Raw genomic sequence first — 15,805 nt, 5'->3', positions numbered from 1 at the left:
CTCATTACATCAGTCCCCTTGTATCAGTGGGTTAAAGCACCTTTTGTGGTCCTGACTTCCTTTTTCATATTCTCCCTCCTTATGCTCCTCAATTGGACCTTGGGGCCTAAGTCCAGTGCTCCAATGTGGGTCTCTGTCTCTATCTCCATCCATCTTCGGATGAAGATTCTCTCTGATCCTGACTTTCTTGCTCACGTTCTCCCTCCTTTTGTTTCCCATTTGGACCTAGGGAGTGAAGCCCAGTGTTCCAATGTGTGTCTCTGTCTCTATCTCCATCCATAGCCAGATGAAGAGTCTACGGTGATATGCAAAATATTCATCAGTATGGTTATAGGTCAAGGCCAGTTCAGACACCCTCTCCTCTGCTGCCCAGGGTAAAATCTGGGGACCTCTCCTTGGGCCTGGGAACCCCTCCAGAATAAAGTCTCTTGCAAACCCTAAAATGTCTCCCTTGGTTGAGATATATAACTCCTTGCTCCCATATTCATCCTTCCTCCCTCCCCCATCCCATTCCCCAAGTCATCCCCAATCCTCCCCCTCTCCCTTCTCTGTAATCATCTCCCTTTACTTCCACCCCGCCCTGTGCATCCAAGTTTGCCTGGCAATCTTGTCTACTTTCAATATCCAGGATACCCTAGGTAACAAAGGAAAAACAATCAAACAGATAATTGAAACCGTTCCAGAATTTCAAACTGAAATGGAGGCAATGAAGAAAACACAGACCAAGGGCGGGCTGGATATGGAAAATCTAGATAAATGAACAGAGACTACAGAATCAAGCATAACCAATAGAATACAAGAGATAGAAGAACGAATCTCAAATTCTGAAGACACCATAGAGAAAATAAACACTCTGATAAAAAAACCCCAGCAAATCCAAAAAATTCTCATCACAAGACATTCAAGAAATCTGGGACATAAAAAAAAGACCAAACTGAAGAATAGGAGTAGAAGAAGGAGAAGAATTGCAGATCACAGGCCCAGAAAATATATTCAACAATATTATGTCTCTCTTTTCATTTCTGATCTTATTAAGTTGCATGTTCTCTCTCTGCCGTTTGATTAGTTTGGATAGAGGTTTATTGATCTTGTTGATTTTCTCCAAGAACCGCTTTTTGTTTCATTGATTCTTTGGATTGTTTTCTGTGATTCTATTTTGCTGATTTCAGCCCTCAGTTTGATTATTTCCAGTCTTCTACTCCTGGGTGAGTCTGCTCCTTTTTTTCTAGAGCTTTCAGGTGTGCTGTTAAGTCTCCAATGTGTGCTTTCTCCATTTTCTTTAATTGGGCACTTAGTGCTATGAACTTTCCTCTTAGCACTGCTTTCAGAGTGCCCCATAGGTTTGAGTATGTTGTGTCTTTATTTTCATTAAATTCAAGGAAGACTTAAATTTCTTTCTTTATTTCTTCCTTGACCGAGGGGTGATTCAGTAGTTGACTGTTCAGCTTTCATGAGTTTGTTGGCTTCCTGGGGGTAGCATTGTTGTTGAATTCTAACTTTAATCCATGGTGATCTGACAAGACACAAGTGGTTACTAATTTTTTTTATATCTGTGGAAGTTTGCTTTGTTACCGCATATGTGGTCAATTTTCGAGAAGGTTCCATGAGCTGCAGAGAAGAAGGTATATTCTTTCCTATTTGGGTGGAATGTTCTATAGATGTCTGTTAAGTCCATTTGATTCAATACCTTCAATAATTCTCTTATTTCTCTGTTAGGTTTCTGTCTTATTGACCTGTCCATTGGTGAGAGAGGTGTGTTGAAGTCTCCTTCTATTAGTGTGTGTGATTTGATGACTGCCTTGAGTTCTAGAAGTGTTTCTTTTATATAAGTGGGTGCTTTTATATTATGGGCATAGATATTCAGGATTGAGACTTCTTCCTGATGAATATTTCCTGTTGTGAGTATGAAATGTCCATCTCCATCTCTTCTGATTGATTTTAGGTTGAAGTCGATTTTGTTAGATATTAGAATGGTCACACCCGCTAGTTTCTTAGGTCCATTTGCTTGGAAAAACTTTTCCCAACCCTTTTCTCTGAGTAGGTGTCTGTCTTTGTGGTTGAGGTGTGTTTCTCGTAAACAGCAGAATTTTGGATCCTGTTTCCGTATCCAACTCTAAGTCTGTGCCATTTTATAGGTGAATTGAGTCCATTGATATTAAGTGATATTTATAACCAGTAGCTGTTGACTCCGAATATTGTAGAAAGTATTGGCAATGTTGGATTCCCTGGGTTGTGATTTTCCTTCTAAATCTTTCTGTAAGGCTGGATTGTGACTACGTATTGTTTAAATTTGTTTTTTTTTTCCTGGAATATCTTGTTTTCTCCATTGATAGTGAATGATAGCTTGGCTGGGTACAGTAGTCTAGGCTTGCATCCATGGTCTCTTAGTTTCTGCAGTACCTCTTTTCAGGACCTTCTGGCTTTCATGGTTTCCATAGAGAAGTCCAGTGTATGTCTGATAGGTTTACCTTTATAAGTTACTTGACCTTTTTCCTTTGCAGCTCTTAATATTGTTTCTTTAACCTGAATGTTTTGTGTTTTGATTATTATATGGTGAGGGGATTTTTTTTTGATCTCGTCTATTCGGTGTTCTGTATGCTTCTTGACCCTTCATAGGGATATCGTTCTTTAGGTTGGGGAAGTTTTCTTCTATAATTTTGTTGAATATATTTTCTGGGCCTTTGATCTGCAATTCTTCTCCTTCTACCCCTATTATTCTCAGATTTTTTTATTGTGTCCCACATTTCCTGAATATTTTGTGATAAGAATTTATTGAATTTGCTGTTTTCTTTGGTCAGAGCATTTATTTTTTCTATGGTGTTATCAGAGTCAGAGATTCGTTCTTCTATCTCTTGTATTCTATTGGTTATGCTTGTTTCTGAAGTCTCTGTTCATTTACCTAGATTTTTCATTGCTAGTCAGCCATCAGTTTCTGTTTTCTTCATTGCCTCCATTTCAGTTTTCAATTCTTGAACTGTTTTCATTACCTGTTTGATTGTCTTTTCTTAGTTTCCCAGGGTTTCATTTACAGATTTACTCATTTCTTCAAACTTTTTTGTCATACTTCTCTTCCATTTCTTTACTCATTTCTTCAATCTTTTTGTTATACTTTTCTTCCATTTCTTTACAGCAAATTTTCACCTCCTGTTTAAGTTCCTCTATTATTTTCATAAAATTCCGCTTAGAGTCGATTTCTTCTATTTCTTCTGGAGTAGGGTGTTCAATTCTTCTTGTTTCGTGATCCCTGGATTCTGGTGATGGCATGTTGCCTTTCAGGTTGTTGGAGGAATTCTTGCATTGGCGCCTGCCCATCTCTTTCTCTCTGGATGGAACTCCTCAGCACTGAAATAGGGAATTTTGGTATTCCAAGGACACAGGAGACATAAGGGAAACCTTGGTGGAAGGGTAGGGTCCAGTGGTACTCAGAAGATCCTGCAGCATAAGCTGAGGGGGGAGGCTGTGCTCTCTTCCGAGACAGTTTGCCCCGGATAGTCCAGACTCACCCCTCTGGTTGGACCTCCTCAGCCATCACTGGATAGAACTCCTCAGCACTGAAATAGGGACAACTTGTATTCCATGGACACAGGAGACCTTAGTTTTGGTCTTTTGATGGTGTCCCAGATTTCCTGGATATTTTGTTTTAAAAACTTGTTGGATTTGATGTTTCCTTTGATCAATGAGTCCATTTCCTCTATCGTATCTTCAGTGCCTGAGATTCTTTCCTCTATCTCTTGTATTCTGTTGTTTATGCTTGTCTCTGTAGTTCCTGCTCATTTACCCAGATTTTCCATATCCAGTTTCCTTCAGTTTGTTTTTTCTTTATTACCTCCATTTTGGTCTTCAAGTCTGAAACTGTTTCCTTTACCTCTTTGTTTGCTTTCTTCTTGAGTATCTTTGAGGTATTTATTAATTTCTTCTAAGCTTTTGTTTGTCTTCTATTCCATTTCTTCAAGGGAGTTTTTCACTTCCTCTTTAAAGGCCTCCATCATTTTCATGAGGTTACATTTAAAGTCATTTTCTTCTACTTCTTCTGGGTTAGGATATTCAAGCCTTCCTGTTGCATGTTCACTGAATTCTGGTATTACCATGTTGCTTTTCAGGATGTTGGAGGAATTCTTGCATTGGTGCCTACCCACCTCATTCATCAAATGAAGCCAGCAGAGTCTTGGTGCCTTGGTCCAATCTTTGCTGTGGTTCACTGAGTACTTGGGAGTTTTTCATGGTCTGCCCTCTCTTAGTTGCCTTCAGTACTGGAGCAGGCTGTGTTTAGGATTCCAAGGACCTTGCATGCGAAAGGCAGGCTTGGGGGAAAACCTAGCACCAGTGACACTCACAGCAGAGATACTACCAGCTGGCTGGCCAGAAAAGCTGGGGAGTTGTGGTGGGGCCCCTATGTTCTGGCCCACTGGCTTGTGGGTGCTGACTAACCTCTCTGGTCCCCTCATCCCTGAAGCAGGCTGTGTTGAGGGTTCCAAAAACCTTACAGAGGAAAAGGTGAGCTTGGGGGCAGGGTGGGATGGGAGAAAGATGGTCCAGAGGCAGGAATACTCCTCACTCTTTGTAGGCTCTCTGGTCCCCTCAGCCCTGAAGCGGGCTGTGTTGGGGATTCCAAGGACCTGGTAGATGAAAAGGTGAGCTTGGGGACAGGGTGGGATGGGATAAAGAAGGCCAGTAGCAGGAACACACTCCACTGGATAGCCAGAAAAGCTTAGGGAATTGAGGGACCTGGATTCTGTCTTCCTGGGAAGGTCCCAAAGAGTGACACTTCTGGCTATCCTGCTGTGTTCCCACTGACTCACCTCTCCTGTCCCCTCAGGATAGGAGCAGGGTCTCTTGCAGAGTTACAGGACCTCACAGACGAAAAAGGCAGGTTTGGGGGCAGGATGGGATAGGAGAAAGAAAGACCAGCGTTAGGAACATTCCTGGTCACCTGAGGGGCCAATGATAATGGCACTGGGATTTGTCTCTACTGCATGAACTGGCTTTTTGGGATCCTATTCTCTTTGGCTTCATACCTTCCTAAGCTTAAATGTAGAGGGGGAGGAGCAATAGACTATAGAATCCAGGTGGTCATTATTTTGGTCTTCTTTAGGCAACCATACTTTTTAAATTTCATGGGTGTGACTTCCCTCTCTTGCCTAGAATTCTCTAGTGCATAGCAGGAATCTCATTCCTCTGGCTGTTGAATTTCATTCCTTTCTACCTCTCTTCCTGAGTGATTCCTATATTTTATAGACACAGTTTGTGTTGTAGGAGAACCCATTTGGATTGGGCACACCAAGCCATCTTATTTCCTTTTTGACCAGTTGTGGATTTTTATACTCATCCTCATCTTTAGAAAAAGATGCTTCTTTGGTGAGCGGACAAAGCTAAACTTACTTGCGGGTATAAAGATAATCACTTAGAATGAAGTCAGAAATCACATTGGTTTAGCAATGTAACAGCATTTTTTTCTAATCTAGAGTCCATAACCTCCCCAGACACAGGTATAAATAATATATTTTACAGGCATGTTGGTGTCCTATTCTTTGTTGATTTAGCTTACCTACTTATTAGAGCATTTCTACTTCATGGACATTGTGAGCACATCTTTAATCTCTTGTGGTTGCATTGTTTTTGCTACTATTGATGTGATGATTAGAGAATGAGATGTTAAACAGAAGCATCATGGAAACTGGGTGACTTGAGTGCAGGCAGAGAACCCAGACTGTCATTATTTTGTGTAACTCATATTCATGGGATCCTCAGGACAAGTCTGTGCCTTGATCTTGGGAATCACAGCCGGTGAATGAGTGCAAACCAATATCCAAGGAAATTAGCTTCCAGGATTTTAACTATAGCAGAGCTGGGATCATAGAAAAGTCTCTTTATTTTATATTGGGATGCTGTAATTTTTCCATCTTAGCTTTCTGAAAAACAATACACTTGATTAGAAAGAAGTATCTTGTCCACAAGTACTAAACTCAAAGCATAGTCAGGCTGATGTAATCAAGTAAACGCCCAGGAGAAAGCCTGCTATACCAGGGACACGGTTTTTTCCATATCATCATTATAACTGTCATGAGTATAATATGCATTTCTGGGAAATAAAAATGCACAACTTCACAAAAGAATCAGTTCTCTTGAGCACTTCACACAATGATCATTCCTTTGTTTCTCAGGAGTGCCTGAGACCACCAGCCAACCACAAAATATATCAGAAGCCACAATAATTGAGTAAGGAAAATTCTGGTTTGGGCATGTAAACAGGAGGTCAAATTATGTACACAGGAGGGAGGTACTGAGAGTGGAAATATAGTTACATTCTGGTAGGTATGGATGGTCCTGACCTGTTTGTCCACAATTTCCAGCCTCACAGTCTCAAGATTACACAGTGGAGAACATCATTCGGATGAGCACTTCTGGTTTGATTCTCATAGTACTTTGGATTTTGCTGTTTGAGTCTTGCCACAGACAGAGAAGACCTTGACTGCATCCTAGAAGTGAAAATGAGAGATGGACACAGGCTTGCTTTATTACTATCTCTGAAAAATGAATTTGTGGATCTTTGGTGTTTTTTTTTCACAAGAAAATTTAAAGTTTAAAATTGGGTATTACTTGTAAGAAGAGATCCAGGAATCACATATGTTTTGATGCAGGAAAGGATCAAAATGTTGGGTTGGAGAGCTCTTCCATCACCACATTAAGGCTTGTACAATCTACCTTGCTGGGGACTTTGAAGAATTTTTCCTTTGACTCCTTTTTAGAGGGGAAATTCTTCTCCCTTTAGTGAGGTTTGGTCCTGATCTTTGTATATCTTCTGCTTTCCCCAGTTCTTTTCATACTTTACTTTATTATAGATTATCACTTTCCCTATTATGAGCATCTGCTTTGGTTGATGTACTACTAGGAAGATGGAATTTGACTCAATAACAACAACAAAAAATTAATGGACACAATTCAGATTCCCAAATTCTAAAATAGCTGAATATAAATGATGCCCCACATTTTGTACTCTGACTTAGGTATCCTACTACACACACTCATTGCGACGTTTCTGCTTATTTATAAAAAGTTGCCGTCTATTGTTTAAAGGAACTATCTGATGGCACACTCATGATGTAGTTTGAAAAATGTTTTCTTAGATAAGGGCTGTTCTATGACATTTTTTGATTTATGTGTATAATCCTTTGAATGGATACCATGATGTCTCAGCTTCTTCCTGTATTCCAAAATCAGTTAGTTCCACAATGCAAGCCAAGGAGCAGTGAAAATAGCAGACATGGCCACATTTGCCCTCTTTGACTGTTTCTGTGTGAGGAGGTAGAATACCACAAACCCTGATATATCTTTGAATTCTAACAATGAAAGCTATTTGTTTAGTCCTCAATTGATTATTGAAATATTTGAGATCCATGAAGAGGAGACACTTGTCTTATGCATCCCAGCTGCTTTGTTAAGGGCAATTGTGTACACTCCATTTTTACAATCCCTTGTCTTTGTTAATTGTGTGAAAACTGGAGTTTGTACTTGGGGTTTTCAAGATGCAGAACCCAATGGAGATAAAAGTAAGACACTGCCAAGAAGGAGAAGGTGAGCATGAGGACCTAAAATGATCAAGTCAGAGTAGAGGTATAGAGAGCCTGGTCAGAACTTCATGGCTCCTGAACTTGTAAATATGTTTCTTAGGCATTATCTTCATTAAGGTGATAGATATGGGAAGTCCAAAATTAACTGTGCTTGAGACTATATTTGGGACAAGGAGATATTGGTGTGTTTAAATGAAGAATGTGAACTCAGCTCCAGCATGTATTCATTTATCCTTCTCTGCTTCTCAAATGTGGATACAATGCTTCTGGCTGCTTTAAAGTTCTGTTGACTTGATTTCTCTTTTAATCAAATGTACCATGGAGCTGTGAGCTACATAAGTATTTTATGCATTAAACTGTTTCTACTTCCTACTTATGTATTTTATCACAGTAGCAGGAAATGTAACACAGAGAGATCCTTGACCCCCTCATTTAACAATATTTGCATGTTAACCACTTAAGATTATGCCTGTTTTGTACAGGCAACCACACTTACTATGAGCACATTCCTACACTGTGGCATGTGTTCAGGAGATGGTATTTGACAGCACTACTCTTCTTCCCTCACCTTTCTTCTTCAACATTCCCTGAACCATAGAGAGAGGGATACAGATGTGCTGATTAGGTCAAAGCATTCCATGGTTACTTATTCTCCTCACATTTACAAGCTACACATTTGTCTTCTCAATTTATTATTTTCAATTGATACAAAAATGCCTGACTAACACTGAGCCCAGTACTCATCCGTTCATATAAACATAACTAATGCAGTATGACACCATGTGAATTTAGCAAAATAAAACTAGCAGATTTCACACTAGGGTGCATAATTCTTCCTGTCTTGGATTTCTGACCCAGTTTTATAGTACAAGGCATGGATGCTATTCTGTTGAACATATCTAATATGACATAAGAAAACAGTAATGAAGCACAATTAATAAAAACCTAGAGACAGAATTTGGGGTTCAACTTCAAAGTCAAAAAAGCAAAACAGCCAGCCACTGGCTCTTACCTCTACCTCAGCCTGAAATAACGATGCTGCCTCCAGGAATCTCAGAATGGAACTGTGTCTAAGAGCTGTCTTCTCTTCTTTTATACTCTTCACTAGTACTAGGATTAAAGGTGTGCACCACTACTGCATGTTTTCTATGACAAACTAGTGTGGTTATTGGGAATAAAGGAGTGTGCCACCAAGCCTTGGATGTAAGGCTTGTCAGTATGGATATTTTACTCTCCAAACTTTAGGGAAGCTTTATTTATTAAAACACAAACGAACCATCTCTACACATTCGTGTCACTGCTGCACCATAGGCAGATGGAGCCTTTCCAGTAGGTATTATAGGTCATAATCTTCACAGATGGTAGGATTGTTGTTGACTTTCCTCCCTTAGCAGTTTATACTACATATTCTGGATTATGAATCCAGTGAAAATAGGAAAATTCCAGATCATTTTCAGCTTGATTTCTTAATTATCTATAACCAAAGTCCATAATATCTTCATTTTTTTGATGAGAAACCAAAATTTATGACAGTACCTTGTACCATTATTTTGGGTTCTTCTGGGTTCCCATTGACTGACAATTGTGACTCCAAAATTTCTGATCCTGAAAATTCTGTTTAATAACCAGTTGCTTCTGGGACTTATCCATCTATTCAATTATTCAGTATTTCAGCTCTATTCAAATTTTATTTAAATTTTATTTAAGTAGATGATAAAATATTGTGTTTCTACAGAGCTTTTCAGTTAAGCCTTAATTTTCTTAACCCACTCTATTGACTTTTTCTCAAAGTGAGGATTGAAAGTCAGATTGTAAAAGTCCTCCAAATCACCAGATAGATTCCAACAGTAACCTGGAAAGAAAGGGAGTTAGCATAATCCTACCCTATGGAAGGAGCAAGGAGTTTATGGTCTACTTGAGGTGAATAGTTTTATGCTATCCTTTTCTTAAATGGAAGGTAGTGACTTTCCTCCAGTGAGCATTAGCACCTGAAATGTTAAGATAGAATCTGCAGTGGATGAAGAGATGCTGTGATCAACTTGTTAAGGGGGAAGAGGAAGCATTGGTGAGGTTTAGATGAAGAAGGGTGATAAGGAGGAGGAGCCTTCTCTAACAGTGAGGAAATCAGAGCAACAAATTTACAGGAAACTAAAGCACAACCCTGGCCATGAACTTCCTTCAGTGGGTCAGTTATGTCTTGTCAGCATTTCCAGAAACCTCATTCTCCTATGATCTTGTGTCTTGTAATTGTCCTATTTACTCCTTAGGCAACTCAGGAATAGCAAGGTCTTCTTTAGCTCTTGTTTCCCTGCTATTACTGCCATTAACTCTATAAAATTCTGTCCTGAGAGCTGTCCCTGTTTCTGTCTCCTGGTTGCTGTGCTAACTTTGAAAGACTACTATCTAAAGTGTTGACTACAGGTTGCTCAGAGCACTCCAGGATTCTAGATGTGAAACCTCACCCATTCTGTCATTGAATTTAGTGATTCAGCTGCCTTTTAGTTCTTTTTGTTCCTCTAACAACTCCCAACTTTTGTGGTCTCCTCATTTTAATCTATCATATGTTCCCTATCTAGCATGAACAAATGTTTGTTCATAGCTCCCAATGAATAGTTTCATTCATTGGGCTTGCCGGTTAATTTTTACAAGCTGACATATGGACTTACAGTGTGAATGTACATCCTGGAGAGATCTTTAACATCATGCCTAAATTGAGAACACTAAATACATATGAGTATTATCCTTCTAAGTTATTACTGTAACTCCCTGAGACCCTGATGAATTCTTATTGGAATATATTGGTACACAATTCAATGTCTACCATAGTTTTCTTTTCTGTACCTGGGCATTTCCTTTTAGCTCCTCTAGCATTAAGTGGCACGGAAAACAGCATCATCATCATCAGAGTATGAGCAGGTGAAGTTACCTGATGCTGAACTTATATCTTCCAAAATTATCAGCTAAGTTAACCAGGTTTCTTTATAAGGATAGAGTGTCGATGGTCAAGTTATAGAAACAGAAAGTGAGCAGATACATATTTAAGGGGAAAATGAAGCTTGATATTGGTATTTTTGATATAAATCAATAGATATTGAGATGGAGCTAAAATCTTAGTTTATCTATATGAGTTGCTGGCTGTTCTCCTGTCAGGTGTTGGTACAGTGTGACGTTTTAACTGAAACTGTGCAATTGGACGTCCCTTTGGACTGTCATCTCACAAATCATGACATGTAGATTAACTATGCAAGGTCAACCATAGCTTAGGCATGACCCACTAGCTCTTTTAAGTTAAATTAACCCATATTATTGTTAATCTACATATTATCACAAGAATTTTCTCTCTCTCCCATTATGTGTGTTCAACTCTTCCTACATCTTGATGACATCTCTGGCATTCCTCAATTATTTCCTCTTCATCTCTTTGCCTGGAAGTCCAGCCTATCACTCCAGTCTATGTTTTGGCTGTTCCATTTTTTTAAAGTTTATTAATTAATAAAAGTTTCCATTTCCGCCCCTCCTCCCAACACCCTCACACTCTCCCCACTCCCTCTCCTCTTTCCTCTTCATCCCTAAGAGCAGTCAGGGTTTCCTTCCCTGTGGGAAGTTCAAGTTCCTTCCCCCTCCCTCCAGGTCCAGGAGGGTGAGCATCCAAACAGACTGGATCCCAAAAATCCAGTATATGCAGAGGAAATAAGTCCCAGTGTCATTGTCAATGGCTTCTCAGAAATACCCCGTGTCAGCCACATTCAGAGAATCCAGCTACATTCAGAGAATCTGTCCACATTCAGAGAATCTGGTTGGATCACATGCTCGTTCAGTCCCAGTCCAATTGGCCTTGGTGAACTTTCTTTAGATCAGTCCCCTTGTATCAGTGGGTGAACACACTCCTCACGGTACTGCCTTTCTTGTTCATGTTCTTCCTCTTTCTGCTCTTCATTTACACCTTGGGGGCTCAGTCCAGTGCTCCAATGTGGGTCTCTGTCTCAATCTCCCTCCATCAACGGGTGAAGAATACCTCTGATCTTGCCTTTTTTGCTCACGTTCTCTTTCCTTCTGCTTCTCGTTTGGACCTAGGGAGTTAAGTCCAGTGTTCCAATGTGGGTCTCTGTCTCTATCTCCATCCATCGCCAGATGAAGGTTCTATGGTGATATGCAAAATATTCATCAGTATGGTTATGGGCCAAGGCCGGTTCAGGCACCCTCTCCTCCATCCAGCGAAAAATCTGAGAATGTCTCCTTGGACCTGGGATCCCCTCTATAATCAAGTCTCTTGTAAACCCTAAAATGACACCCTTAGTTGAGAAATATACTTCCCTGCTCACATATCCATCCTTCCTCCCTTCCCTCATCCGAATCTTCCGAGCTTTCCCCATTCCTCCCCCACTCCCTTCTCTCTAACCCTCTCCCCATCCAACACCCCCCAACCCCTCACGGACCCAAGGTTGCATGGCACTCTTGTCTATTTCCAATCTCCGGAAGGATAACTACATGATTTTCTTCAGGTTCACCTTCTTATTTAGCTTCTCTAGGATCACGAATAATATGCTCAAAGACCTTTAATTATGGCTAGAATCCACTTATGAGTGAGTACATACCATATTCCTTTTTTTTGGGTCTGGCTTACCTCACTCAGTAAAGCATTTTATATGTCCATCCATTTGCATGCAAAATTCAAGATGTCATTGTTTTTTACAACTGAGTAAAACTCTAATGTGTATATGTTCCACACCTTTTTAAACCATTCTTCTATTGAGGGGCACCTAGGTTGTTTCCAAGTTCTGGCTATTACAAATAGTGCTGCTATGAACATAGTTGAACAAATGCTTTTCTGGTATGATAGGGCATCTCTTTGGTATAATCCCAAGAGTGTTGTTGCTGGGTCTTGAGGGAGGTTGACTCCCAGTTTCCTGAGAAACCGCCACACTGATTTCCTTTGTGGCTGCATAAGTTTGCATTCCCACCAACAATGGATGAGTGTTCCCCTCTCTCCACATCCTCTCCAGCATAGGCTATCATTAGTGTTTTTGACTTTAGTGAATCTGACCATTGTAAAATGGTATCTCGTAGTTGTTTTGATTTGCATATCCCTGATCGTTTAGGATGTTGAGCATGACATTAAGTATCTTTTGGCCATTCGAAATTCTTCTGTTGAGAATTCTCTGTTCAGATCAGCACCCCATTTTTTAATTGGGTTAATTGGAGTTTTAGTGTCTTGTTTCTTGAGTTCTTTGTATATTTTGGAGATCAGACCTTTGTCTGATGAGGGGTTGGTGAAGATCTTCTCCCAGTCAGAAGGTAGCCTTTTTTTGACGGTGTCCTTTGCTTTACAGAAGCTTCTCAGTTTCAAGAGGTCCCATTTATTCATTGATTCTCTTATTGTCTGTGCTTCTGGGGTTCTACCTACGAAGTAGTCTCCTGTGCCTGTGTCTTGTAGACTACTTCCCACTTTCTCTTCTCTCTGGTTCAAAGTGGTCATATTAATGTTGAGGTTTTTAATCCATTTGGACTTGATTTTTGTGCATGGTGAAAAATATGGATCTACTTTCATTCTTCTACAGGTTGACGTCCAGTTATGCCAGCACCATTTGTTAAAGATGCTTTCCTTCTTCCATTGTATACCTTTAGATCCCTTGTTGAAAATCAAGTGTTCATAGGTATGTGGGTTAATATCTGGGTCATCTATTCGATTCCATAGGTCGACTTCTTTGTTGTTATGCCAGTACCAAGCTGTTTTCAATACTGTAGCTCTGTAATAGAGTTTGAAGCCAGGAATGGTTATATCTCCAGAAGTTCCTTTATTATATAAGATTGTTTGGGCTATTGTGGATTTTTTGTTTTTTCCTATAAAATTGATTATTATTCTCTCAAGGTTTGTGAAGAAGTTTGATGGGATTTTGATGGGGATTGCATTGAATCTATAGATTGCTTTTGGTAGAATTGCCATTTTTACTGTGTTGATCCTCCCAATCCAAGAGCAAGTGAAATCTTTCCATTTTCTGGTATCCTCCTAAATTTCTTTCTTCAAAGGCTTAAAGTTCTTGTCAAATAGGTCTTTCACTTCCTTGGTCAGAGTTATCCCAAGACATTTTATGCTATTTGTGGCTATCATGAAAGGTGAAGTTTCTCATATTTTCTTTCCTGCTTCTTTATCCTTTGTGTATAGGAGGGCAACTGATTTTTTTGGAGTTGATCTTGTACCCTGTCACATTACCAAAGGTGTTTATCAGCTGTAGGAGTTCTTTGGTAGAGTTTTTGGGGTCGCTTATGTAAACTATCATATTGTCTGCAAATAACGAGAGTTTAACTTCTTCCTTTCCAATTCGAATCCCCTTGATCCCATTATGATGTCGTATTGCTATTGTTAGAACTTCAAGCACTACATTGAAGAGGTATGGGGTAGTGGACAGCCTTGTCGTGTTCCTGATTTCAATGGAAAGCTTTCATTGAAGCTTTGAGTTTCTCTCCATTCAGTTTGATGTTAGCTGTCGGCTTGCTGTAAATAGCTTTTATTATATTTAGGTATGATCCTTGTATCCCCAACCTCTTCAACACCTTTATCATAAAGGGATGTTGAATTTTGTCAAATGCTTTTTCAGCATCTAATGAAATGATCATGTGGTTTTTTTCTTTCAGTTTATTTATATGATGGATTACATTGATAGATTTGCATATGTTGAACCAGCCCTACATCTCTGGGATGAAGCCTACTTGATCATAATGGATAATTTTCCAGTGTGTTCTTGGATTCGGTTTGCCAGGATTTTGTTGAGAATTTTTGCATCGATGTTCATGAGTGAGATTGGCCTATAATTCTCTTTCTTGGTTGTGTCTTTATGTGGTTTTGGTATCAGGGTAACTGTAGCTTCATAGAAAGAGTTTGGCAATGACTCTTCTGTTTCTATATTGTGTAATACATTAAGGAATATAGGTATCAGTTCTTCTTGGAAGTTCTGGTAGAATTCTGCATTGAAACCATCTGGCCCTGGGCGTTTTTGGTCGGGAGGATTTTGATAACAGCTTCTAATTCTTCATGACTAACAGGTCTATTTAGATTGTTCACCTTGTCTTGATTTAACTTTGGTAAATGGTATTTATCTAAAAACCAATCCATTTCTTGTACATTTTCCAACTTTGTGGCATATAAATTTTCGTAGTAAGATCTAATGATTCTCTGAATTTCCTCTGTGTCTGTTGTTATGTCCCCCTTTCCATTTCTGATCTTATTAATTTGAGTGTTCTCTCTCTGCCGTTTGATTAGTTTGGATAGGGGTTTATCAATCATGTTGATTTTCTCCAAGAACCAACTTTTTGTTTCGTTGATTCTTTGGATTGTTTTCTGTGTTTCTATTTTGTTGATTTCAGCCCTCTGTTTGATTATTTCCAGTCTTCTACTCCTCCTGGGAGAGTCTGCTTCTTTTTTCTCCAGAGCTTTCAGGTGTGCTGTTGAGTCTCCAATGTGTGCTTTCTCTGTTTTCTTTAATTGGGCACTTAGTGCTATGAACTTTCCTCTTAGCACTGCTTTCATTGTGTCCCATAGGTTTGAGTATGTTGTGCCTTTATTTTCATTAAATTCAAGAAAGACTTTAATTTCTTTCTTTACTTCTTCCTTTACCGAGGGGTGATTCAGTAGTTGACTGTTCAAATTCCACGTGTTTGTAGACTTTCTGGTGTTCGAATTGTTTTTGAATTCTAACTTTAATCCATGGTGATCTGACAAGACACAGGTGGTTACTAATATTTTTTTGTATCTGTAAAAGTTTGCTTTGTTACCGCGTATGTGGTCAATTTTCGAGAAGGTTCCATGAGCTGCAGAGAAGAAGGTATATTCTTTCCTATTTGGGTGGAATGTTCTATTGATATCTGTTAAGTCCATTTGATTCAATACCGCCAATAAATCTCTTAATTCTCTGTTGAGTTCCTGTCTGATTGACCTGTCCATTGGTGAGAGAGGTGTGTTGAAGTCTCCTACTATTAGTGTGTGTGGTTTGATGACTGCCTTGAGTTCTAGAAGTGTTTCTTTTACATAAGTGGATGCTTTTATATTATGGGCACAGATATTCAGGATTGAGACTTCCTCCTGATGAATATTTCCTGTTATGTGTATGAAATGTCCATCTCTATCTCTTCTGATAGATTTTAGTTTGAAGTCAATTTTGTTAGATATTAGAAGGGCCACACCTGCTTGTTTCTTAAGTCCGTTTGCTTGGAAAAACTTTTCCTAACCCTTTACTCTGAGT

General features: G+C 39.4%; 1 protein-coding gene across 1 annotated transcript in view; it reads left to right on the top strand.

The window, feature by feature from the left end:
* LOC148123466 (paired immunoglobulin-like receptor B) overlaps positions 1 to 7,940 on the top strand; it is a 31,155-nt gene extending 23,215 nt beyond the window's left edge. The window contains exon 15 of the mRNA XM_087896399.1: positions 6,351 to 7,940. Coding sequence (XP_087752525.1) covers positions 6,351 to 6,469 — 119 coding nt within the window. The 3' untranslated portion in view covers positions 6,470 to 7,940. The remainder of the gene's footprint in view (positions 1 to 6,350) is intronic.
* Positions 7,941 to 15,805: the final 7,865 nt, after the last annotated feature.

Source organism: Myodes glareolus, chromosome 1, assembly GCF_982192425.1.
Source record: "Myodes glareolus chromosome 1, mMyoGla1.1, whole genome shotgun sequence".
Classification (NCBI taxonomy): domain Eukaryota; kingdom Metazoa; phylum Chordata; class Mammalia; order Rodentia; family Cricetidae; genus Myodes; species Myodes glareolus.
Note: the sequence above shows the minus strand (reverse complement) of the source record. Positions and strands in the feature narration are given on the sequence as shown.